The 26,222-nt window shown below is 46.5% G+C and overlaps 1 protein-coding gene across 2 annotated transcripts in view; it reads left to right on the top strand.

Annotated features, from left to right (window-relative positions):
• The first annotated feature begins 3,027 nt into the window (after positions 1 to 3,027).
• The window catches only part of LOC144511379 (mitogen-activated protein kinase kinase kinase kinase 5-like), a 143,027-nt gene continuing 119,832 nt past the window's right edge, over positions 3,028 to 26,222 (top strand). Inside the window, exon 1 of one of the 2 annotated variants that reach the window (XM_078241679.1) lies at positions 3,028 to 3,217. In XM_078241679.1, coding sequence (XP_078097805.1) covers positions 3,113 to 3,217 — 105 coding nt within the window. In that variant the 5' untranslated portion in view covers positions 3,028 to 3,112. The remainder of the gene's footprint in view (positions 3,218 to 26,222) is intronic. The other variant, XM_078241680.1, reaches the window with a different exon arrangement.

Raw genomic sequence — 26,222 nt, 5'->3', positions numbered from 1 at the left:
CTAAATTGCTCCTAGTGTCCCAAGGTATGTAGAATACATGGGGTTATGGGGATAGGGCCTGGATGGGATGCTCTGTGGGAGAGTTCCAGTTACAGACTGGCTGGGCTGAATGGTCTCTTTCTGCACCATCGGGATTCTATGATTTTATGCTGCTTCCAGATGGATGGAAAGATGGCAGATCGAGCTTTGCCGTACAGTAAGGCAGTATAACTGGTTCTCTCAGATGGAGGTTCATGCTACAACACCAGCCTTCCTGTGATGCCACACGACTTGGGCTGGAGGGTTGGCCTGCTCCCACTCTTTGACTACGTTGGCGAGGAGGACACCACTCTGCTGTGGTACTCATGCAGGCCTCCACTTTTCAGACACTGTCCAGTATTGTGCCCGTGGTTTGGGAGTGCAGGGGTGCCACAAGGACACCGTGTTGTGCAGTGGTACTTGGGCAGAACTCTCATTTTGACCTAGGGGTAGGCTGTGAGGGGAGGGTGGGAATGCTGAACAGAAAGGGAGTGGGGAGGGGGGGGGGGGGCAAAGGGGAAGGAAGGATGTGTGGGGGCACAATGGAAGGGGGAGGGTGACAGGGAACAATGGAAGGCACAGAGTAGTCCTAGAATTGGGAACTGGAGCTCGACGAGGGTTAATGAGACAATGACAAAGGGCTAGCATATGTTTGAATGGAAAAGGATGCATGCAGACTCTGGAATAGAGAGGAGGAGTTATTGCTGTGATACAGGGGGATGGGTTGTACAGAGGCTCAGAAGTGAGGAGGGAGAGTATGGTTTGGGGTGTGGAATGGACTGCCTGCAGTGATAGTGGAGTCAGACACTTTAGGAACATTTAAGCGGTTATTGGATAGGCACATGGAGCACACCAGGATGATAGGGAATGGGATAGCTTGATCTTGGTTTCAGATAAAGCTCGGCACAACATCGTGGGCCGAAGGGCCTGTTCTGTGCTGTACTGTTCTATGTTCTATGGTTTGGGAAAGGACACAGTGGTCCTCAGTCATCAGGGCAATGGGGAACTCTGCGAAAGTCCCAAATCCTAGGTCTGTGGCTTGCAGTCAGAATCTCCTGTGGCCATGGTGGAACAGAGTCGGAGAGTAGAAGCAGTAGTCCAGGTTCTATGTGGAAAGGAGTCAGAGAGTACAGGCACTCCAGGGGCTATGTGGACCTCACAGTTAGGAGTCAAAGATAGGAGGCAGTCCAAGGGTGCAGCGGGCATGCTACAGGAGGAATCATTGGGTGTACCCCAGCTGCAGGGAGGGGCAAGGGATGTGTGCTTGTGTTCCAGAGGCAGAAAGCACAGCTTGGTGGGCTGCCCCTCAGTCGCTGTCCTTGGGCATAGCTATCTCTATATTGGGCTGCAGATGGAATGGTAATGGTAACTGAAGGTATCTGTAGCCTATAGGTTGAAAACACATAATAAACAGAGGATATGTGAAGATTTCTGGGGCGGTTGGGGTGGGGGGGGTTTCACCTCGGTGGGTGACCATGCACACAGCCACTCGATGGGGTGGATACAGGTCCAACTAATGGGCTCGGTGGGGAGAAAGTCCATCACAAAAACTATGGGATGAGTTAGTTGGGGGAGGCTGGAGAACCACAGGAGGGAGCTCTCTTCACATCGTGAGGTTCCAGATACATATCTGGTATGCGCTCTGTGACAGGAGGAGTGTCAAATTCCACTTCAAAGTAACAGTGAAGAAGAACCATCTTGCTGTGCCACAGAAATTGTCAAATCGAAAGTACCAGTCTGATCGGGTGATGTCTGAGGCAGTGCGGCTGGAGCACACTGGCAGTCTAAGGGGCCTTTTCTGGGGTGCCTACTAATTTGTGGGTGCTGCAAGAGTGAACAGGAGTCTGCTTAGAGAGAAATGAAGAAGACCACCGTGGGAAGCAAGCCACTGAAAGCCAATGCCTTCGTTAGTGGCTGTTAAAGGGACGCTCAGAATCTCTATTGCTACATCTCGAGAGTAACACAGGAATTAAGAGTAACACAGGAATTAAGAATTCATTACTGTAAAACTGGGGCTTGTTCTACTGTTACTCAAGAGTAATGGTGTGGAGATGCCGGCGTTGGACTGGGGTAAGCACAGTAAGAAGTCTCACAACACCAAGTTAAAGTCCAACAGGTTTATTGGGTAGCACAAGCTTTCGGAGTGTCGTTCCTTCATCAGGTTCACCTGAAGAAGGATCGAGACTCTCAAAGCTTGTGCTACCAAATAAACCTGTTGGACTTTAACCTGGTGTTGTGAGACTTCTTACTGTACTCAAGAGTAACACAGGAATTAAGAATTCCCCATCTGTATTGTTTATGGCACTTCATCAGTGAGGGCAGCACGGTGGCACAGTGGTTGGAGATATGTCAGGTGCTCCTTCACTGTCGCTGGGTCAAAATCTGGGAACTCCCTCCCTAACAGCACTGAGGGTGTAGCTACAGCATAGGGACTGCAGCGGGTTCAAGAAGGCGGCTCACCCACCACCTTCTCAAGGGGCAAGTAGGGGTGGGGCATAAAAATGGGCCTAGCTGGGGATTCATGTGAAAGAATGAGGGGGAAAATGTCAGCTAGCATCTGCGGGGAGGTAATATTTCAGTGAGATAGGGAAGTGTATTCTTCAGCTGGGAAAAAGGTACAAAAGTCTGAGGACACCTACCAACCAACTTAAGAACAGCTTCTTCCCGCTGCCATCAGACTTTTGACTAGTCCTGGCTTATATTAAGCTGATCTTTCTCTACACCCTAATCTGTGACACGCTATTCTGCACCCTCTCCTTTCCTTCTCCCCTATGTACTCTATGAACGGTATGTTTTTGTCTGTTTGGCGCGCAGGAAGCAATACATCCCAATACATGTGACAATAATAAATCAAAATCAAAGTGTAGAAGGTTGGAGGGGTAGAGGGGACTGGACCAATGGGGATAAAATGGAGTCGAGCTGAAACAAGCGGCGTGGGACCGACCCAGTGCCAGCAGAGGGCAGCGAGATACTGTGGGGCGTTTCCAGTCCCCTGAACAGGAAATGAACACACGTGAAAATCTTTATTTCAGCTGCTGCTGGGGGACACAGGGGGTGTGAGAAAGTATGAGATGTGCTTACTGTTGGTCGAACAATGAACGCGAATCAGGCGGCCTTAGATATCTCCTCCAAGAACCCACAGGATGACTTTGAGATTATACAGAGAGTCGGCGGAGGCACCTATGGGGAGGTTTACAAGGTAAGATCCAGGAATGGTCCCCGCGGGGCTGCAGTGCACCTGTCAGGGTGATGCATGCTGAGGAAGTCTGCGGGACGAATTGTGGCTTGATTACTGAAATAAACTGGGCTGCATGGACTCAGTGACAGAGATCGTCGATCTCTCGAATGGTACATTTGAAATGACCGCCCCTGAATCTTACAAACTCTTGTGTTGAAGCCTCTGGTTGAGTTCCACTCCACTCGGATATGACAGCTCTTAGTCTGCTGCCCGTGTTCTAACTCATACCAAGTCCCACTCACCCATCATCTCCTCTGCTCCGCTCCCCTACACTGTCCATCGAACCACTCGCACTGCTTTTAAATTCTCACATTTCAGTTTATTTCCCCCCCTGGTCTTGTTTTCCCCTCTCCCTCCCACCCAGCCCCATAGCCTTTCCAGATCTCTGCACTCCCCCAACTCTGGCCTCCTGAGCATCCCTTAATTAAATCGCCTCACCTTTGACAATCAACCCTAAACTCTGGAATCCCCTCCCTAACCCTCTACCTCTCTCCTCCTTCCTGGACGCTCCTTGAAACCTTCCTTTGACCAAGATTTGGCCATCTTTCCTAACGTCCCCTCATGTGGCTTATTGTCATAGGCAGCACGGTGGCACAGTGCTGCCTGGACCCGGGTTCAATTCCAGCCTGGGATGACTGTGCACATACTCCCCATGTCTGCATAGGTTTCCTCCGGGTGCTCCGGTTTCCTCCCACATTCTAAAGATGTGCGGGTTAGGTGGATTGGCCATGCTAAATTGCCCCTAAGTATCAGGGGGATTAGCAGGGTAAATATGTGGGGTTACGGGGATAGAAATCATAGAAACCCTTACTGTGCAGAAAGAGGCCATTGGGCCCATCGAGTCTGCACCGACCACAATCCCACCCAGGCCCTACCCCCATACATTTACCCACTAATCCCGCTAACCTACGCATCTTGGGACACCTAAGGGGCAATTTTAGCATGGCCAATCAACCTAACCCGCACATCTTTGGACTGTGGGAGGAAACCGGAGCACCCGGAGGAAACCCACGCAAACACGAGGAGAATGTGCAAACTCCACACAGACAGTGACCCAAGCCGGGAATCGAGCCCAGGTCCCTGGAGCTGTGAAGCAGCAGTGCTAACCACTGTGCTACCGTGCCGCCCGGATAGGATCTGAGTGGGATTGTTGTCGGTGTAGGCTTGATGGGCCGAATGGCCTCCTTCTGCACTGTAGGGATTCTGTGATTCTAAATCTTTTGTCTGATAATATTCCTGGTTAAGTGCTTTGGGATATTTTACTGCATTCGATTTTGTAGCAGAATACAAGTTGTTGTGGTTGATTTCTCATTTGAATTTAAGGAAGGAAGTTTTATCTATTGGGTGTGTTTCAGAATGAGCATTCTCACACACTCACCGAAGCATTGGCATAAACGGTTTCATAAAGCACAGGTTTTTAAGTGGAGTAACATCCAGCACCCGGGGTTGGTCAAGACAGTTCCTGTAAAAGTTGTGAGGGCCCTCACAGTCGGTCAGCTTGTTCTGAATTCCCGTGGTGTGGTGGGCTGACCAGACCTGCCTGCTGCAATGGGGCATTTTGTGGAGCCGGCGTGACCGAAAGCAGAATGGGTTGGCTCTGACCCATAGCTCTGGGGAAAAGTGACTGAAGAGGGATAAAGATGGAGATGGTCTGGGGTTCCTGCAAGATTCATAGCTCCTCACACACCTTCTCTCCTTCCCCCTTACCCAAACCCTGACCCCCGAAGCAGAATACAGAATGTGAGTGGGAATGTGTGGATGCACATTTGTTGTTGGGGCTGAAACAGAGGGGGATGGGGTAGGGGAAGGGGAAGGAGGGACAGGGAGGTTGAGGGGAGAGGTTGAGTTGAAACAGGTAGAGGGAGGATGAGGAAAAAGGAGGGATGGGGAGGTTGAGGGCACAGGTTAGGGACGGGAGATATAGAGAGGTTAGGGGAGAGGGTAGGGACAGGCGGGATCGGGAGTTATGGGGAAGGTTTTAGGTGCAGGAAGGATGGGGAGGTTGAGGGGAGAGGTTGAGTTGAAAGAGGTAGAGGGAGGATGGGGCAAGAGGAGGGATGGGGAGAGTTTGGGCTGGAGGGACAGAGGTTGAGGGGAGAGGGTAGGGACAGAAGAGAAAGGGAGATTAGGAGAAAGGTAGGGACAGGAGTGATAGGGAGGTTAGGGGAGAGGGTAGGGACAGGAGAGAAAAGGAGGTTTGGGGAGAGGGTAGGGGCAGAAGGAACAGGGAGGTTGAGGGGAGAGGTTCAGGACAGAAGAGATAGGGAGGTTAGGGGAGAAGGTAGGGGCAGTAGTGATGGGGAGGTTGAGTTGAAGGAGGTAATGAGAGGATGGGAAAGAGAGGAGATGGGTAGGAAGGATGGGGAGAGAGTGGGAGGAGGGAAGATGGAGAAGGAGGCAATGAGGGGTGGGGATAAATTAGTGTGCATCACTTACAAAATTAAAATAGACTTGCAGTATTGGTAGAAATAAATGTCAGTGATCCCTTCACTTCCTCATTTAGTGAGGGAAGTGAAGAGTCAGGTGCAGGGTGGGTGTGAACTATTCAGTAATCTGCACCATCAGTGCCAGATGCTACCTGTTTAGACTGGTTCTGTTGTGGGAGCTATCTCACTTCATGCTGATTCCATAGCACCAGTGCGGGGTTCAGGTGTCATGGGTCATGAAGTGGCCTTTAGCCGCTTGGGGAATCCTGTGTGGGTGCAGACGGTCACAGTGTCCAGTCATTCTGGGCCCTTAACATCACCGAACAGTTGTTTCTGTCCAGATAAACCTTTTATTTGATTCTTTCATGGGACGTGGGTGATGTTGGCTAGGTCAGCATTTTAAAGCCCATCCCTAATTGTCCTTGAAAAGTGCAACTAATGGTCCCTCCCTCCTAAGCTGGGGTTTGTACATCATGTCAGGCCCACCTGTTCCTTCACTTTCTAAGCCACTTCACCTCATGGCCTTACTTCCTTCTTTCAAATACAGCATCTTATGTGACTCCGCAAAGTGCTCTACAGACAGCAAAGGATCTGTTTTTTGTGATGTTGGTCAAGGTATGAAAACTGGCCAAGACACCAGGGAGAGCTTCCCCAGCCCTTCCTTAAAATTGTCAGGGAATCTATTCTGTCCACCCAGTGGCGGGTTAACTACCACCCGGACCCCTAGGCTGAGCTTCAGTAAGGCCCCCTGACCTTGCCCCCTGCCCCACCCTTCGTTGAATAGAATAAAAGAACAAAGAACAAAGAAAGAACAAAGAACAGTACAGCACAGGAAACAGGCCCTTCGGCCCTCCAAGCCTGTGCTGCTCCTTGGTCCAACTAGACCAATCGTTTGTATCCCTCCATTCCCAGGCTGCTCATGTGACTATCCAGGTAAGTCTTAAACGATGTCAGCGTGCCTGCCTCCACCACCCTACTTGGCAGTGCATTCCAGGCCCCCACCACCCTCTGTGTAAAAAAACGTCCCTCTCATATCTGAGTTATACTTCGCCCCTCTCACCTTGAGCCCGTGACCCCTCATGATCGTCACCTCCGACCTGGGAAAAAGCTTCCCACTGTTCACCCTATCTATACCCTTCATAATCTTGTACACCTCTATTAGATCTCCCCTCATTCTCCGTCTTTCCAGGGAGAAAGTGACGTTAGATAACTTATATCGTTGTACTATGTATAATGTATTACATGTATAGTATCGTAAAGTTATATGAATCAATCACAGCCCTTTTATTCATTTATTTTTCATTTTCTTTACATTTGTACTTTAAAAAAGCTTCTGTGTTTTTTGGTTTACAAAAGTGTCGATAACAGCATGTAAATCAACAGATCGAAGCGTGTCTGGTTCAATGTGCACGAGTGCCAGATGACTAAGTTTCTCATCGCTCATTGTTGAGCGCAAGTAGATTTTGATCCTCTTCAGTGCCGAAAACGAACGTTCACCTGAACAGTTAGTGATTTTTTTTTTGCGCTGGGGGGGGCCCCCGGGGGGGCCCCCCGGGGGGCCCCCCCCTCCCTTCCGGGCCCCTAGGCTTAAGCCTATTCAGCCTAATGGTTAATCTGCCACTGTGTCCACATGAGAGAACGAGCGGAGCCTCGTTTTAATATGCCTTCCAAATCACAGAATCTCCAACATTGCAACACCCCCTCAGTACTGGGAGTGTCAGCCTGGATTACATACTCGGGTCTCTGAAGCTGGACTTGAACCCACAATCTTCTGCCTCAGATTGCTATCTCCTATGCCATGACTGACACCTAAAAAGCACAGGTTCCCAGCTGGAGGGCAGTCAAAGTGTCCTTGACGGCCTTGCCAACCAGAATTAACCTGGGGTCTCCAGGAATTGAGAATGAACCTCAAGGGGACTGCCGTGTGAAACACTTGAAGAAAGCACTTTTGCTTATTAGTTGTATGGATATTGGGGATGTTTGATTGAGAGTTAGGAATCATCTAATTGGTCAGTAAAGAGTCTGAGATCCATTTGGGTGGCCTCCAGAAGAATGGACATGTTAGGCAACCAATTGTGGCAGTGAGGGGGTAGGGCATGTGGGGGCAGGAAGTCATGTGATGAAACATCCACCTAGAGTTTTGGATCCAAAATTGGCTGAGAGATAGAAAGCAGAGGATAATGATAAGAGGGATGTTTCTGTGACTGGGAGTCTGTTTCCAGTGGGGTTTGAGGGCTCCATGTTGGGTCCTTGCTATTTGTGATGTACATTCATGATTTGGACTTAAAGGTAAGGGGTATGATCAAGAACAATGAGGAGGCTATCAATGGATTGGTCAGGTGGACAGGGCAGTGGCAAATGGAATTCAACCTGGAAAAATGTGAGGTAACGCACTTGGGGCGGGCTAATAAGGCAAAGGATTGCGCTATGAATGGTGGAACTCTGGAAAGTACTGAAGGTCAGAGGGACCTTGGAGTGCATGTCCACAGGTCCTTGAAGGTGGCAGGGCAGGTAGATAAGGTTGGTAAGAAGGCATATGGGATACTTGCCTTTATTAGCAGAGACATAGAATACAAGACCAGGGAGATCATACTGGAACTGTATAAAATGCCGGTTAGGCCACAACTGGAGTACTGTGCACAGCTCTGGCCACCCCATTATAGGAAGGATGTGATTGCACTGGAGAGGGTGCAGAGGAGATTTGCCAGGATGCTGCCTGGGCTGAAGGGTCTGAGCTATGAGGAAAGATCGGATAGGCTGGGGCTATTTTCCTTGGAGCAGCGAAGATTGAGAGGGGACCTGATAGAGGTGTATAAGTTTATGAGGAGCATAGATAGGAAGGCATTTTTTTCTCCATTAGTAGAGGGTCTATAACCAGGGGACATAAGTGTAAGATAAGAGGTAGGAGGCTAAGAGGGAGATGAGGAGAAACGTTTTCACCCAGATGGTGGTGGGAATCTGGAACTCACTGCCTGAAAGGGTGGCTGAATCAGGAACTCTCGTAACACTTAAGAAATATTTAGATATTCACTCGCACTGCCGAAACTTTCAGGGCTATGGGCCAAGGGCTGGAAAATGGGATTAGTGTAGTCAGATCTTTGACGGCATGTACACAATGGGCCAAATGGCCTCCTCCTGTGCTGTAAATATTTATGGATCTATAAAGCATGTGGGGGCACAAGGCTTCACTGTACTGACTGATCCCCACAAGATGGGGACCAGGGAAACCAAGCACACTTTCCTTTCATTCTTTTTTTTAAAGGTTGCTTTATTTTCAAATTAATTGACTCAACTCTAAAGAGTAGCAGAAGTTAATGGTGAGTCTGATTTTTTTCAAAAGAAAGTTCACATTTAGGTTTTTTTTTAACATTAGCCCTTAATTAATTTCATAGACAAAGTTCTCGGCTGCTGGATACTGGAAATACTCAAGGGGCTGAATGGCCTACTCCTGTTCAGTGTAACATGCCTGAGGGGCTGAATGGCCTACTCCTGTTGTTGTTCACCAGATTCAAGCAGCTGAATGGCCTGACGGCTGTTCCCATGTTAATAGCTACGAGAGGTTGAATGAACTATTCCTGTTCAGTGTAACAGGTCTAAGGGGCTGAATGGCCTCCTCCTGTTTCTGTGCAACAGGCTTCAGGGGCTGAATTGCCTGCTCCTGATCCTTAATAACAGGCTTGAGGATCTAGGTGGCCTACTTCTGTTCCTGTAGCTTAAGGGGCTCGAAGAGTTCCTGATGTAGTGGAACAGGCTGGAAGGGCTGAATGGCCAGCTAATCCTTTCCTTGTGTTTGAAACACATTATTAATCAAAATGGCCTTACAAACTCATAAAAGTGGTTTATAAATACGATATTGTAACCGCAATTAAAGTTTCCCCTTTGAGAAGCAAGGAGCCCTGCCCCCAGAGGATGCTGCAGACACACGAGCTCTGTTAAAATGCACAAGTGTTTCCTCTCACTGGCCACGGCAGCTCGCACTTTATCACTTCTGTCAAAAGCTGCAGAACATTCCGGTAAACCCTGCTGAGGTTTCTCTTCAAACACGTGCAGGCGCCTTTGTGAGAGTTTTCTGGGAGACTCTGAGCTATCTAGTTTATAAAATTGCGGCCGATTGTTGGTGCAAAGCAGGATGAGTTTAAAGATAAAGTATTCTCCAGAATTCCCTTCCCACTTTGCTTTTCTCTCTGCTCTGCCAAAGGTGTCCCCTCTGACTGGGGTACAGCCTCAGGGACAATGACGACTCCTGGGGTACAGTTCCCAGGGCCCTGACTGTTACTGAAGGGCTTCTGCCCTGTCCTGTCTCTCGGAAGACTTGTTAAACTGAAGCCTCTGGGTGGGATTCTCCGATGTCATCCCCCAACACTGCCAGCGAGAATGGAGAATTTGGCACTCAACGCAAACTCCATTCACTGCAGTGGCACTGGAGAATCCCAGCCACGGACGGGGCCGGAGATTTTCAACGCTTGACTTCCCTCTCGTGTTGGCTGTAAAAGATTCTACAGCACTGTTTTGAAGAAAGGTGTCCTAGCCAATATTTATCCCTTGAAACAAGTCACAGTTTATCTGATTCTTGCCATATTACTGTTGTGGGATCGTGCTATGCACTAAATGGCTGCCCTGTGTCCCACATTGCACAGTGGCCACACTTCAAAAGTATTTAATTGGCTGTAAGCTGCTTTGGGATGTCCTGAGGTTGTGAAAGGCGTAATATAAATGCAAGTCTTGCTTTTATTGCAAGTGGTGCATGTGAAGCTTTTACTAATTATGATATAGTTATTATGTGGAGATGCCGGCGTTGGACTGGGGTGGGCACAGTAAGAAGTCTCACAACGCCAGGTTAAAGTCCAACAGGTTTATTTGGAATCACGAGCTTTCGGAGTGCTGCTCCTTCCTCAGGTAAGTCTCACTCACCTGATGAAGGAGCAGCGCTCCGAAAGCTCATGATTCCAAATAGACTTGTTGGACTTTAACCTGGTGTTGTGAGACTTCTTACTGTGATATACATGATGTGGAGTTGCCGGCGTTGGCCTGGGGTAGGCACAGTAAGTAGTCTCACAGCACCAGGTGAAAGTCCAGCAGGTTTATTTGATAGCACGAGCTTTCGGAGCGTTGCCCCTTCATCAGGTGAGTGATAAAGGGACAACGCTCCGAAAGCTCGTGCTACCAAATAAACCTGTTGGACTTTAACCCGGTGTTGTTAGACTTCTTACTGTGATATAGTTATTGTCAGGTTGATGCGTTTGATTAGCGATGGTGAGAGGGTGACTGGTGAAACCTGTGGTAAGGTGGGGGGAGCTGGGTGTGCAATCAGAGTCTGTTCCAGGTCACTTGCTAATCATGTTGGTCAGGAATGAAACAGAGGAAAGAGGCACCTTGCAATGCAATGTTTTAAAGTTTGCAGTCCATGGATATGAGGATTATCCTAGTTCTGAAAGACCTCCATCAATTCCAAGGATGGACCAAGAAATGACAAATACATGTCCCATTTTAGTTACACTGCGGTTGAATTTCTTCAAGGGTTTTCTCAATGCTTTTAAAAAATGTATCCATTCATGGGATGTGGACATCGTTGGCTAGGCCACCAATCATTGCCCATCCCTAAATCCCCTCGTGAAGGTGGTGGTGAGCTGCCGTCCATGTGTTGGAGGAACATCCATAGTGCTGTTAGCAAGGGAATTCCGGGATTTTGACCCAGCAACAGTGAAGGGACGGCGATATATTTCCAAGTCAGGGTGGTGGGTGGCTTGGAGGAGAACTTGCAGGTGGTGGAGCTCCCATGCATCTTCCGCCCTTGTCCTTCTAGGTGGTAGAGGTCGCAGGTTTGGAAGGTGCTGTCGAAGGAGCCGTAACCTTTGTGGAAGATCCGTTGGAATTCCAGTGAAATGACAGAAACATCTCCATGGATTTATGGATATGCTACTCAACCATTGGGCTCATCCAACCCATGTGGGGGTTTACCCTCGTTAGGAGCAGTGATCCCAATCCCACACGCCCACCAACATCCCTTTATCTCTCCGTTCCTTCAGTCACCTATTGGACCTATTTCTTAAATATAGGCAAGGTCTCTGTTTCAATCACAAATTCATTCCACCCCACTCTCTGTTTCAAATAGGATCTCCTGCTTTCTGTATTAAATCCCAAATGGTTAATCTTATATCATGTCCCCTCATTCCAGACCCCTCAATCATTGCAAAAATAAGTCTATTTTTATCAAATCTTGTCCCATCTCTTCATAATATTATTATCTTAATTTGATTCTTTATGTATCATTTTATTGTCCTACCTGTAGTGTGGAGCCCGTAACTGCAGTCGACAATGACTTACATTTATATTATACCTTTCATGTAATAAAATGTTCCAAGATGCTACACAGGAGCATTATACCACAAAATATGATACTGAACCATGAAAGGGGCTCTTAGGACAATGGCCAAAAAATACAAATTGGGTGCAGAGCTTCCTCCGCCATTTAATAAGATAATCAGTTTGTGTTTTGAAATCCACATTCCCTTCTACCCTCTCTAACCTTTGATTCCCTTGCTCAACAACAACCTATCTATCTTTGTCTTAAAAATATTCAATGCCCCCCTCCCCCCGCTGCCTTCCGAGGCAGAGTTCCAAAGTTGCACAACCCTCTGAGACAAAACAAATTCTCATCAAAGGCCCCCCCCCCGCTCCCTAATTTTAAAATAGTGCTCCCTAGTTCTGGACTCGCGCACAGGGGCGGCACGGTGGCCCAGTGGTTAGCACTGCTGCCTCACAGTGCCAGGGACCCGGGTTCGATTCCCGGCTCGGGTTACTGTCTGTGTGGAGTCTGCATGTTCTCCACGTGTCTGCGTGGTTATCCGCCGGGTGCTCCGGTTTTCTCCCACAGTCCGAAAGACGTGCTGGTTAGGGTGCATTGGCCGTGCTAAATTCTCCCTCAGTGTCCCCGAACAGGCGTTGGAGTGTGGCGACTAGGGAATTTTCACAGTAACTTCATTGCCGTGTTAACGTAAGCCTACTTGTGACACTGATAAATAAACGTAAACTTAGGAAGGAACATCCTTTCCGCGGCCATATTATCAATATTGTTCAGAATCTTCCATACTTCATTCAAGTCACCCCTCACTGTTCAGTCACCTATCGGAGCTATTTCTTAAATATAGGCTAGGCCTCTGTTTCAATCACAAATTCATTCTACAGCACTCTGTTTCAAATAAAATGCTACCAAACTCCAGTGGAAACAAGCCCAGTCTGTCCAACCTTTCCTCATAAGACAAGCCACTCATTCCAGGTATTAATCTAGTAAACCTCCTCTGAACCATCTCCAATGCATTTACATCCTTCCTTAAAATAAGGAGACCAATCTGCATGCAGTATTTCACATGCGGTCTCACCAGTGCCTTGTATAACTGAAGCATAACATCCTTACTTTTAACTTCAATTCTTCTCATTATAAAGGACCGCTTTCCATTAGCCTTGTTGATGCGTGCTGTACCTACATGCTAACTTTTTGTGACTCGTGCAATAGGCCCTTCGGCCCACAAAAGCCTATGCCAATACCTGGTTTCTACACCTTGAACGTTGCTCACGTACCTGCTTCCACCACCTCCACTGGCAGTGTGTTCCAGGCACCCACCACCCTCTGTGTGAAAACTTTCCCTGCACGTCTCCCCTAAACTTACCCCCTCTCACCTTAAGCCTGTGTCCTCTTGTAGTCGACCTTTCCACCTTGGGGGGGGGGGGGGGGGGGGGAGGAGGAGAGGAGCCTCAGACTATCCACCCTGTCTATGCCTCTCATAATTTTGTAGACCTCTATCAGGTCACCCCTCAGCCTCCATATTTCCAATGAAAACAATCCTAGTTTGTTCAACCTCTCCTCATTCCTAAATCCCTCCAGACCAGGCAACATCCCGGTAAACTTTATTTTCACCCTCTCCAAAACATCCACATTCTTCTGGTAGTGTGGCAACCAGAATTGCACACAATATTCCAGATGCGGCCTAACTAAAGTTTTATACAGCTGTAACATGCCAACTTTTATACTCGATGCCTCGGCCGATGAAGGCAAGCATGCTGTATGCCTTCTTGACCACCTTATCCACCTGTGTTGCCACTTTCAGGGCTCCGTGGACCTGTACGCCCAGATCCCTCTATGTCAATGCTGCTAAGGGCTCTGACATTCTGTGTATAATTTGCATCTGAATCTGATCGTCCAAAATGTATCACCTCGCATTTGTCTGGATTAAACTCCATCTGCCATTTCTCTGCCCAAGTCTGTAATCTGTCTATATCCTGCTGGATCCTTTGACAATCCTTGTCACTATCTGCAACTCAGCCAATTTTTGTGTCATCCGCAAACTTACTAATCAGACCACTTACATTTTCCTCCAGATCATTTTTATATATTTATTACAAACAACAAAGTAATACTCTGCTTTTTTAATTTGTCCTGCTCAAGTAAATGACTTCATATTTTTCCACATGATACTCCATCTGCCAGATCTTTGCCCACTCACTCAACCTATCTATGTCGGTCTGCAACCTCCTTATGTCCCCTTCCCAACATACGTTCCTATCTATCTTTGTGTCATTGTTATTTTAACCACCATGCCTTCACTCCCCTCATTTAAGTCATTGATATAAATTGTAAGAAGTTGAGGCCCCAGCACAGACCCCTGCAGACCCCTCCACTTATCACTGCCAATCAAAAAAGGACACATTTTATCTTACCAGCCAGCTAATTTTCTACCCATGCTAATAGGTCACACCCTACACCATAAGTTTTATTTTCTGCGATCATCTTTGGTGTGGCACCTTATCAGATGCTTTCTGGAAATCCAAGTACAGCAGGTCTACAGGCTTCTCTTTGTCCATAGTGCATGTTACTCCTTCAAAGAATTCAGTTCCAATCAGGAGACACTCAAATCCCGTGGCTTCTGGGGATGAGAATGGGTGGGGTGCTGTTGTGGATGGATGGATGGATTGAGAGGATTATGACTTGTTCTTGGTTCAGACTCTAACAGCCAATAGGAAGAGAACAAAGAGGGATATGATGGGTGGGATTTTCCAATCGTACTCACCCCAAAACCGGAAAATTCCACCTGGGATCAAAGGACCTCTGCGAGCGGGGGGCTGATGGGATGGGAAAATTCCCCCAATATCTCTCTTTCAACATTTCATTTCAAGTTTGAGTCTTCCATTGATGTCTATTTATTTCCTGATGTCGATGGCTCTCACCACTCAGCAGACTGTTGAGTTCGATTCCTGGAGCTCTGAAAGTTTTGCGCTTTATCTACTGCAGTCTGTCAATGTGGATTAATAATCGATCTCACTCTGGCGGTTACACAGGATAAAAGAGTGCGAATATTTTACAGGTTAAAAAGCTAAAAACCAGTTGAACTTTCTTTAAAAAACCAAATTAAAAACTAGTCAAATAAAATGGGGATGGAGGGCCGGGTGATGTGCTTCACCTGCAAGATGTGGGAGCTGGTGGACCCCAACGTGGTTCCTACTGAACACACCTGAGGTAAGTGTTGGTTGCTTGAGGAACTGTCTCTCAGAGTTGATGAGCTGGAGTCTGAGCTTCGCATGCTGAAACACATTGGGGGGCGGGGGGGGGGGGGGGGCAGGGGGGGCGGGGGTGAAGAGGTACCTGGATGCTGTGTTTCAGGAGGCAGTCACACCTCTTAGATTAACAACTTGAATTCGGACAGTGCTCAGGGACAGGAGGGTGTGACTGGGAGGCAGGTAGCGGGATCCAAGGGATAGCACTGCAGGAACCTCAGCCCTTGTCCCTGTCCAACAGGTATGAGATTCTCTTTGAGTGGATGAGAGAGGGGACTGTAGGAAGGATGAGCAAACTGACCATAGCACCGTGGTTCAGGGAGCCGTTCAAGTGGGGGGAGAAAAAAACAATGTAGTCGTAGTTGGGGATAGTATAGTCAGGGGCATAGACACTCTTCTCTGTAGCCAGGATCAAGAGTCTTAAAGGCTGTGTTGCCTGCCTGGTGCCAGGGTTCAGGACATCTGCTCTGGGCTGGAAAGGGACTTGCGGTGGGAGAGAGAGGATACAGTGATCATGGTCCATGTAGGCACCATTGGCTTGGTAAACAAAGAAAGAGGTTCTGTGTAGGCAGTTTGAGGAGTTAGGCACTAAATAAATAACAGAACCTTCAAGGTTATAATCTGTGGATTATTACCTGAGCCACTTCCAAATTGGCAAATGGTATGTAAAATTAGAGAGATGAATATATGGCTCAAAGACTGGTGTGGGACAAGTGGGTATCGGTTCATGGGACATTGGCATCAGTGGGGCTGTACCGTTGGGACATACGAACCATGCTGGGACCAGTATAACTTGCAGACCGTATAACTAGGGAAGTAGAGAGGGCTTTAAACTAAAGAGTGGGAGTGAGAGTTCAGTCACTTGGAAAATTAGGAAGTAAAAGTTAAGGGTCAGTGATTAGTCTGAGTGTCAATCAAAAACTAGGATCAGATCTATATATGAACATTATATTACACCAAGGACTCGTACAAGAGCCCTAACGAGGAGTGGGGGAAGGTTCCTAGAATGAAAGGTTTAAAAATCAGGGGCATATGAGGGAATGGTGGCACAGGATAGCGAGGAGGAACTTGACTGTCACAGTGTGACAGGCTGGGGCAGGAAACGTAAACTTAAAAAAAACACACAGCACATTCAGAGTTGTAAATAACTATAAAATATCAAAGTTAAATGTTCTTTATCTGAATGCACAAAGCATTTGCAGTGATATAGATGAGCTGATAGCACAGATTTCAACATCTGAGTATGAGGTATTAGCTATTACAGAAACATGGTTACAAAGTGACCAGGACTGGGTGCTCAATATTCCAGGGTGTACATTGTTCCAAAGGAACAAGTCCAACAGGTTTATTTGGGAGCAAATACCATTAGCTTTCGGAGCGCTGCTCCTTCGTCAGATGGAGTGGAAATCTGGATTTCCACTCCATCTGACGAAGGAGCAGCGCTCCGAAAGCTAATGGTATTTGCTCCCAAATAAACCTGTTGGACTTTAACCTGGTGTTGTTAAAACTCTTGCTGTGTTTACCCCAGTCCAACGCCGGCATCTCCACACCAAAGGAACAAGGCAGAGGGGGAAGGAGGTGGAGTAGCGTTGTTAAGCAAGAAGGTTTCTGACCAGTGCTGAGTTGTGATTATAAACACAGTAGATAAATGATGTAATATTGGTTCGGGTTGGAATCATGAATAGCAGGGGAAGGACGACAAGGGTGGGAGTTGTTTATAGACCCCCAAAATGAGACCTCTCTCGAAGTCCGAGCATAAATGGGGAAATATCAAGGACGTGTTTGAAGGAAACTGCAATTATCATTGGAGATTTTAATCTGCATGTTGATTGGACAAACCAAGGGTGGAGATGAAGAAGAATTTGTGGAGTGCATCAGGGATTGCTTTTTAGAGCAACATGTTATAGAACCAACCCGGGAACGGCCTATTTCAGATTTGGTTTTTGTGTACTGAAGAAGGATTAATAAGGAATCTTGTGGCTGAGGATTCCCCCTAAGGAGTAGTGACCAAAATATGATAGAATTCCAGGTACAGTTTGAGGGTGAATGTCATGGGTCCATAAGCAATGCCTTCATTTTAAATAAGGGCAATTATAATGGTGTGAGGGAGGAGTTGCTTAAGGTAAACTGGGTAAACAAGCTAAGATACTAGCTGAGCCGTGGTGGATATTCAAACAGCTGGTCCCAAATGCTCAGCAGGAGGTTATCCCAATCAAAAAGAAGGATTCCATGAGAAAGAGGCAAAATCCCTGGTCAACAAAGGAGGCCAAGGATAATGTTAAATTGAAAAGAAGGATATACACAGCGACAAAGGCTAGTGGTAGACCAGAGGACTGGGAAGTTTTTGGGGTCCAGCAGCAAAAGACTAAACGGCTTATAAGGGAGAAAATGAATTTTGAGAGAGAACCTGTTTACAGCATTAAAACGTACAGTAAGAGTTTCTTACGGATATATCATAGAATATGGGCGGCACAGTAGCACAGTGGTTAGCACTGCTGCTTCACAGCACCAGGGGCCTGGGTTCAAATCCTGGCTTGGGTCACTGTCTGTGTGGAGTCTGCACGTTCTCCCCGTGTCTGCGTGGGTTTCCTCCGGTTTCCTCCGGGTGCTCCAGTTTCCTCCCACAATCTGAAAGACGTGCTGGTTAAGTGCATTGACCCAACAGGCACAGGTGTGTGGCGACTAGGGGAATTTCACAGTAACTTCATTGCAGTGTTAATGTAAGCCTTGCTTGTGACTAATAAATAAACTTTAAAAAAACTTTAAAGAATCCCTACAATGCAGAAGGAACCATTTGGTCCATCAAGTCTGCACTGACAACAATCCCAATCGGGCCCTATCCCTGTAACTCCACGTATTTGCCCTGTTAATCCCTCTGACACTAAGGGGCAATTTAGTATGGCCATTCAACCTAACCAAGTATCTTTGAACTGTGGGAGGAAACCGGAACACCGGGAGGAAACCCACACAGACACAAGGAGAACGTGCAGACTCCACACAGACAGTCACTGAAGTCCGGAATTGACCCTGGGTCCCTGGCGCTGTGGGGCAGCAGTGCTAACCACTGTGCCACCATGCTGCCCATTAAATATATAAATAGGAAGTGGGGAGTTAAGATAAATGTGGGACCTCTACTGAACGAGGTGGGTAAATTGATAGCAAAATAAATGGTGGATATGCTTAAAAAATTTTTTTTGCATCAGTCTTCACTGTGGAAGACATTGCAAATATCCCTAAGATATCAGATGGATTGATTTCAAATAACTGGTAGAACTTGCAAAAATCCCAATCACAAGGGATAGAGAAACTCAAGGGGCTAAAGGTGGACAAGTTGCCAGGACTCGATGAATTGCATGCTAGGGTTTTAATGGAAGTGGCCTTAGAGACAGTGGTCCCATTGTTTGAAATATTTTATAACTCGCTAAATTCCAGGAGGGTACCAGAAGACTGGAAAACAGCCAATGTGACTCCCTTGTTCAAAAAGCAGAAGGCAGGGAACTATAGGCCGTACCTATTAATATCTATTATTGGCAAGATGCTGCAGTCAATAATCAAAGTGGAAATAACTAATTATTCAGGAAAGCTGAATATAATCAAACCTAGTCAACATGGTTTTATAAAAGGTAGATCATCTTTGCCAAATTTGCTTGAATTTTTTGAGGATGTAACAGGGAAAGTAGATAGAGGGGAATTTGTAGATGTAGTGTATTTAGATTTCCAAAAGGCATTTTACAAGGTGGCAAATAGGCTGATGCATAAGGTAAAAATGCACGGAATTGGGGGAATTGTGTTAGTATGGATTGAAAACTGGCTGTCACACAGAAAACAGAGAGTTGGAATAAACATAAAAGTGGAAAGATGGAATTAATGGAGTACTGCAGGATCAGTTCTTAGCCCGCAGTTGTCCACTATTTACATTAATGACCTGGAGGAAGGAACAGAATGTAAGGTTTTCAAATTGATGATACGGAAATAGGTGGAAGGGCAGGTTGTGATGAGGATACTGTGATTCTGCAACATGATTTAGATAGATTGGGTGACTGGGTGAAAACCTGGCAAATAGAGTTTAATGTGGGGAAGTGTGAGGTCATGTACTTTGGTAGGAGGAATCAAAAGGCAGATTATTATCTAAATGGAGAGATACTGCAGGTAAGTGAAATACAGAGGGATCTAGGTGTTCTATTGCATGAATCACAAAAAGCTAGCAGGCAGGTCCAACAAGTAGTTAAGAAGGCAAATGGCATTTTGGCTTTTGTTGGAAACAGTTGGAATTAATTCCTGGGATCAGAGGGTTGTCCTATCGGAGAGACTAAATAATCTGGGTCTGTATTCATTGGAGTTTGGAAGAGAGGTGACCTTATTCAAATGTATAAGATCTTGAGGAGGCTTGACAGGGTAGATGCTGAGATGTTTTCATTTGTGGGAGAGTCTTGATCAAGGGAACATAGCTACAAGATCAAGGATCAGTCATTTAAAACTGAGGTGCATAGAAATTTCTTCTCACAGAGGGTAGTGAACCTCCCAAAGGGTGGTGAAGACTGGATCAGTTCAGTTCAGTTTTATTAGTGTCACAAGTAGGCTTACATTAAACTGACACTGCATTACACTGCAATGAAGTTACTGTGAAAATCCCCTAGTCGCCACACTCTGGCGCCTGTTCGGGTATGCTGAGGGAGAATTTAGCACCGCCAATGCACCCAACCAGCACATCTTTCGGAGGACCCAGAATTCTTAAAGTACATTCAGGAAAACCTTTTACTCAGGAAGGAAAGGGGCAGTTCTGGATTTGGCTTTAGAAAAAGACATTTGGCAAACAGAAGGGGTATCAGCGATGGAGCATTTTGGTAATAGTGATCATAATTCTGTTTGATTATAGCATGGTGAAGAGAAGGAAATACACAGAGTAAAAGTTTTAGACTGGGCAAAGGCCAATTTAACTAAACTGAGGTATGATTTAGCAAAAGCAGACTGGAAACATTTATTTGAAGGTAAATCCATCTCAGTAGTGAGCACCATTAGAATAGAATAGCATCCCTATGGAGCAAGAAGGAAGCCACCAGGCCCAGTCTGCACCAACCGCCCCCAACCCCCCCCCCCCCCCCCCCCCCGCCTCCCCAAAGCATCCCACCCAGGCACCAATTGGAGAAAATGGATAAATGGAATTCAGTCTGGAGAAGTGTGAAGTGGTGCATTTGCAGAGGGAAAACAAGGCAAGAGGAAACATAAATGGTGGAAAACTGAGATATATATATATATAAGGTACAGAAGGACCTCAGTGTGCATGTCCACAGATTCTTGAAGGTAGCAAGAATGGTAGGTAAGATGGTTAGGAAGGTAGACAAGACACTTTATAGAAGCTAGGTGGTTATGTTAGACCTGTGTAAAAAAACTAGTTGGACCTTCAAATCCACGAACTGGAATCCAGATGTCTTCTGGAAGACAATATAACTAACCTCCATAAACATTCCCTTCACTGCTATAATCACCTCTTCAAAAAAGCTTATTCAAATTCAGGCATAATCTATCCTTTACAAATCCATGCTGATTCCCTCTAAATGTTCAAGGTGTTCACAATCTCCTCCCTTAATTACTTACTCCAGTAATTCCCTGGATAATGACTGGATGGGAATGTTCTTTATTGACCTCTCCAGGCTGAATAGCCTCCTGTGCCGTAGATGTTCTATATTTTTGTATTTCATTCATTCATATTAACCCCAAGTTTGAGAAGCTTGCAATGCCCATTCGTGGAATGGTATGTGATATTTACAACTAAGGGAAGAGGATGCAAAGATTGAAGTGAATTTCTACAGCAAGCTGTTACGAGACTGAGCATCTGTGACAACTCACTGACGCAGCCCCATCACCCTAATTTGAAAATTCTCCTGAGGGGAAATCCCCACTTAGATCGACTGATTCTGAAATGGAGTAATAGTTATGTAGACATGGTGTGACAGGATCACTCAACTGAAACCCTTTGAGCAATGCCAGTTAGCTAGTGGTTACAGCACAGAACTTCACTGCAACCTCATCAAGTAATTTCCCTGCAACTTTATAAAGTTTCCCGCTAACTTCCCTGTATCATCCCCATCCAGTTACCCTGTGAATACTCGATACACAAACCATTGCTTTAGATTAGAAAGTCGCACGTACCGCTCTGCTATTTAAGAAAGGTAAGCACAGGGAATCCAGGGAATTGTAGACCAAGTAGCCTAACAGATGTTGTCAGGGAGAAAGTGGTGTAGTGGTATTGTCACTGGATTAGTAATCCAGAGACCCAGGGTAAACCTCTGGGGACTTGGGTTTGAATCTCAGCACGGCAGATAGTGAAATTTGAATTCAATGAAAAATCTGGAATTGAAGGTCTAAAAATGACTTGAAACCATGGTCGATTGTTGTAAAACCCATCTGGATCACTAATGTCATTTAGCGAAGGAAATCTGCCGTCCTTGCCTCGTCTGGCCTACATCTAACAGGGTAGATTCAGAAAGAATGTTCCTGATGGTGGGGGAGTCCAGAACTAGGAGTCATAGTTTGAGGATTTTAGAACTGAGATGAGGAGAACTTTCTTCACCCAGAGGGTGGTGAATGTGTGGAATTCACACCCACAGAAAGTAGTTCAGGCCACAACGTTGTTTGATTTCAAGAAGAAATTAGATATAGCTCTTGAGGCTAAAGGGATCAAGGGATATCGGGGGGAAGCGGGGGGGAGATCAGGATATTGAATTTGATGATCGGCCATGATCATAATGAATGGCAGAGCAGGCTCGAAGGGCCGAATGGCCTACTCCTGCTTCCAGTTTCTATGTGACTCCAGACCCACAGCAATGTGCTTGACGCTTAGCTGCCCTCTGAAATGGCTTAGCAAACCATCCAGCTCAAGGGCAACTAGGGATGGGCAATAAATGCTGGCCCAGCCAGCAAACGCCCATGTCCCATGAATAAAAAAAGGGAAATTACTGAAGTAAGTAATTAAGGAAAGAGATTGCGAACACTTTGAAAATTTCCAGCTGATTATGGATTGCCGGCGTGGATTTGTAGAGGGTAGATCATGCCTGATGAACTTGACTGAATTTTTTTTGAAGAGGTGATTATAGTCGTGGAGGGGGGGAATGTTTAAGCTTGTTTTTTATATGGACTTCCTGTGGGCTAAAGTTGAACTTTGTGGAATTGAAGACCTGGTGAGGAAATTGGCTGAGAAGTAGGAGACAGAGTGGAGGGATAACGAATAGGAACTCTAATTGTCAGGATGTGACCAGGATCTGTTTAGGATCTCAACTATTGGTTTAATTCATTAACGATGGGAATGGGAGCAATATTACAGCTATACAAATCCCCCTGGTTAGACTACAGCTGGAGTGCTGTGTTCAGCTGTGGGTACCACACCTAAAGATGAGCGTTTGAAATGCCATAGCATACAAGCTACGGACCAAATGCTGAAAAATGCGATTGAATAGATAGATATTTGATGGCCGGCACAGACATGATGGGCCCAAGGGCTTCTTCTGGTGCTGTAAAACTCTATGACAGATATATTGGCCTTGGAGAGCAGATTTGCAAGAATGATACTGGCACTCCAAGGGTTAAATTGTGGGCAGATTACACAAACTAGGGTTGTATTCCCTAAAATTTGGAAGATTAAGGGGATTTGATGTAAATTTTCAAGATATTAAGGAGAATAGATAGGGTTAGGCAGGCTATACAGCACACAAACTGGTTCATTGGCCCAACCAGTTCATGCGGCATTTCTGCTCCTCTTCAATTCAACTCCTGCCTTTACTCATCTGATTCTATCAATATCACCCTTTATTCCCCTCATGTATATGTCTTGGTCAAGAAAGAGAAGCTATTTCCACTGGTTGGGGAATCTAAGACTATTGGTCAGAAACTGAACTGGACCAGCCACACAAACACTGGTTACAAGAGCAGATCAGATGTTGGGAATTCTGCGGCGAGTAACTCACCTCCTAACTCTTCAAAGCCTGTCCACCATCTACAAGGCAGAAGTCAGGAATGTTATGGAATACTCTCCACTTGCCTGGATGGGTGCAGCTCCAACAACACTCAAGAAAGACATTATCCGGGACAAAGCAGTTTGCTTGATTAGCACCCCACCCACCACCTCCAACATCTACTCCCGCCACTGATGCAAGTGGCAGCCGTGTGTACCATCTACAAGATGCACTGCAGCAACTCACCAAGCCTCCCTCAACAGCACCTTCCAAACCCATGACTTCGACCACCTTGAAGAACAATGGAATACCATCTCCTGCCAATCTGCCTCCAAGCCACCCACTCCTCAGTTGGAACTATATCGCCGTTCCTTCATTGTTGCTGCGTCAGAATCCTGGAACTCCCTCCCATACAGCTCCGTGGGTTTACCTACATCACAAGGACTGCAGCGGTTCAAAAAGGACGCTTTCCACTGACTTCTCGGGGGCAACTAGGGTTATGCAATAAAAACGATGCCCACGACATATGGGAGAATTAAAAAATATAGAATTAGGCCTCTCAGGAGTGAACTCAGGAAACAATTCTACAGGCAAAGTATGGTAGAAATTTGGAACTCTCTTCCACAAGGGCCAGTTGATGCTAGGCCAGTTGTTAATTTAGTTCTTCCTGTTCCTAAGTATCCTAATGATACTACCTTGGCGCAACACCCATGCCGGGGAGCAAGTTGCTGAGAATGTGGAGGTCTGAGAGTGTGGAGTGAGAACAAGGGGCGGCGCGGTGGCACAGTGGTTAGCACTGCTGCTTCAGAGTGCCAGGGACCCGGGTTCGATTCCCGGCTTGGGTCACTGTCTGTGCGGAGTTTGCACTTTCTCCCCGTGTCTGCGTGGGTTTCCTCCGGGTGCTCCGGTTTCCTCCCACAATCTGAAAGAAGTGCTGGTTAGGGTGCATTGACCCGAACAGGCACGGGTGTGTGGCGACTAGGGGAATTTCACAGTAACTTCATTGCAGTGTTAATGTAAGCCTTACTTGTGACATTAATAAATAAACTTTTAACTTGAAGCTGAGTTATGGGGTGAAGTTGGGTTGCTGGCATTTGCAGATTAGAGGGAGAAGGTGGGTGGGTTGAAGTGAGGGGATTGGGGGGGGGGACGGGATGAGAGGTGTGTGTAAAGGGTGGTCTCCCGTGTTGAACCTTTCTTGCTACTGAACATTCATATGTTGATTTTCAAATGCAAAACTCTGATGAAGCTGCTGGCTATCTCTGTGATGTGCAGTCAATGCTCAACAGGAATATAAACCATTCCACATCAACCATCCTCTCTGCCACTGACTGGCTGCTCTCAGCTGCTGTGTCACACGACACAGTGAAAATGTCGTTTTCACTTGGTCAATCAGTGTTATTTTGTCGGATCGGAAATGCTGCTAAAGCTGCAGCCCATGCACTGCACTCGGGTACTGCATGAACAGGAAGTGTTATTTGCATAAAGCCAACAGAGAGGGTAGTGCAAGTTTGCTAGGCTGAAAGCAAAGCATCACTGTTCAGCATACAGCTTCACTCTAAAACCATTCACTCTGCACCACTGAAAGGCAGGCAGGTCCTGAACATCCGTGCGCGCTCTCATTCTTATTCAGTGTGTGCTATACCAGGCAGGAAGATCTCTTGATAGCTTTGCGCTTCTCAGGGATAAGATTGCCGATGCGCAGGGCAAGGGGATGAATTCCTGCCTCACCAGTTTGGACCAGGAGAAGGCCTTGGACAAAACATCACACACCTGCATGGTGGATGTGCTGTCCAAAATGGAGTTATGGAAGGAACCCGCGATTTGAATCTAACTCCTCTATGCAAACAGCAGTCAAGCAACTTCAATAAATGGGTGCATAGAAAGCATTCTTTCTGGTTGCATCACAGCTTGGTATGGTTCCTGCTCTGCCCAAGACCGCAAGGAGCTACAAAAGGTCGTGAATGTAGCCCAATCCATCACACAAACCATCCATTGACTCTGTCTACACTTCCTGCTGCCTTGGCAAGGCAGCCAGCAGAATTAGGGACCCCACGTACCCCGCACATTCTCTCTTCCACCTTCTTCCTTCGGGAAAAAGAAACAAAAGTCTGAGGTCACGTACCAACTGACTCAAGAACAGCTTCTTCCTTGTTGCTGTCAGGCTTTTGAATGGACCTACCTTGCATTAAGTTGATCTTTCTCTACACCCTAGCTGTGACGTAACACTACATTTTGTACTCTCTCGTTTCCTTCTCTATGATCGATATATTTTGTCTGTATAGCGCGCAAGAAACAATAATTTTCACTATGTTAATACATGTGACAATAATAAATCAAATCAAATCAAATTGAAAACTTTCTGATAAAGGGGGAAAAATGTATCCAACATCACCCTAGTCCTGATAGGTACCTTTGTGTGTGGCTGCAGCAAGTTGTACATCAATTCTTGATATGCAAATGCTAAGTGTCACTGCATGCGGAAGTTCTACCTGTCCGTGGGGTTGGGAAGGGTGAGTCTGGCCACATCGTCACAGAACACTCCAAGTCGTTGGACCATACCGTACCACTCATTCCTTGTAGAAAAGTTTATAACTAACGAATCAGATCAAAACTGTCCTGCCACATCCAGCCGTGAATGGTGAGGATAGTTAAACAATTAAGAAAAGGAGGCTCCATTAACATTCCCAGCCTCCATGATGAGGGAGCCCAGCACGTGAGTGCAAACAAGGCTCACAACCATCTTCGGCCAGTGGTGCCACTCAGATGATCCATCTTGGCCTCCTATGAGGCTCCCAACACTGCTGATGCCAGTTTTCACCCAACTCAGTTACATCTTCAATTCACAAGTAATTTTTAAAAATTCATTCATGGGACATGGGCGCCGCTTTCTGGCCAGTATTTATTGCCCATCCCTAGTTGCCCTTGGAAGGCAGTTGAGAGTCAACCACATTGCTGTGGCTCTGGAGTCAAATGTAGGCCAGGCCAGGTAAGGATGGCAAATTTCCTTCCCTAAAGAACATTAGTGAACTAAATGGGTTT

This window comes from Mustelus asterias, chromosome 24, assembly GCF_964213995.1.
Source record: "Mustelus asterias chromosome 24, sMusAst1.hap1.1, whole genome shotgun sequence".
Lineage (NCBI taxonomy): Eukaryota > Metazoa > Chordata > Chondrichthyes > Carcharhiniformes > Triakidae > Mustelus > Mustelus asterias.
This window is presented reverse-complemented; position numbering and strand designations above follow the sequence as displayed.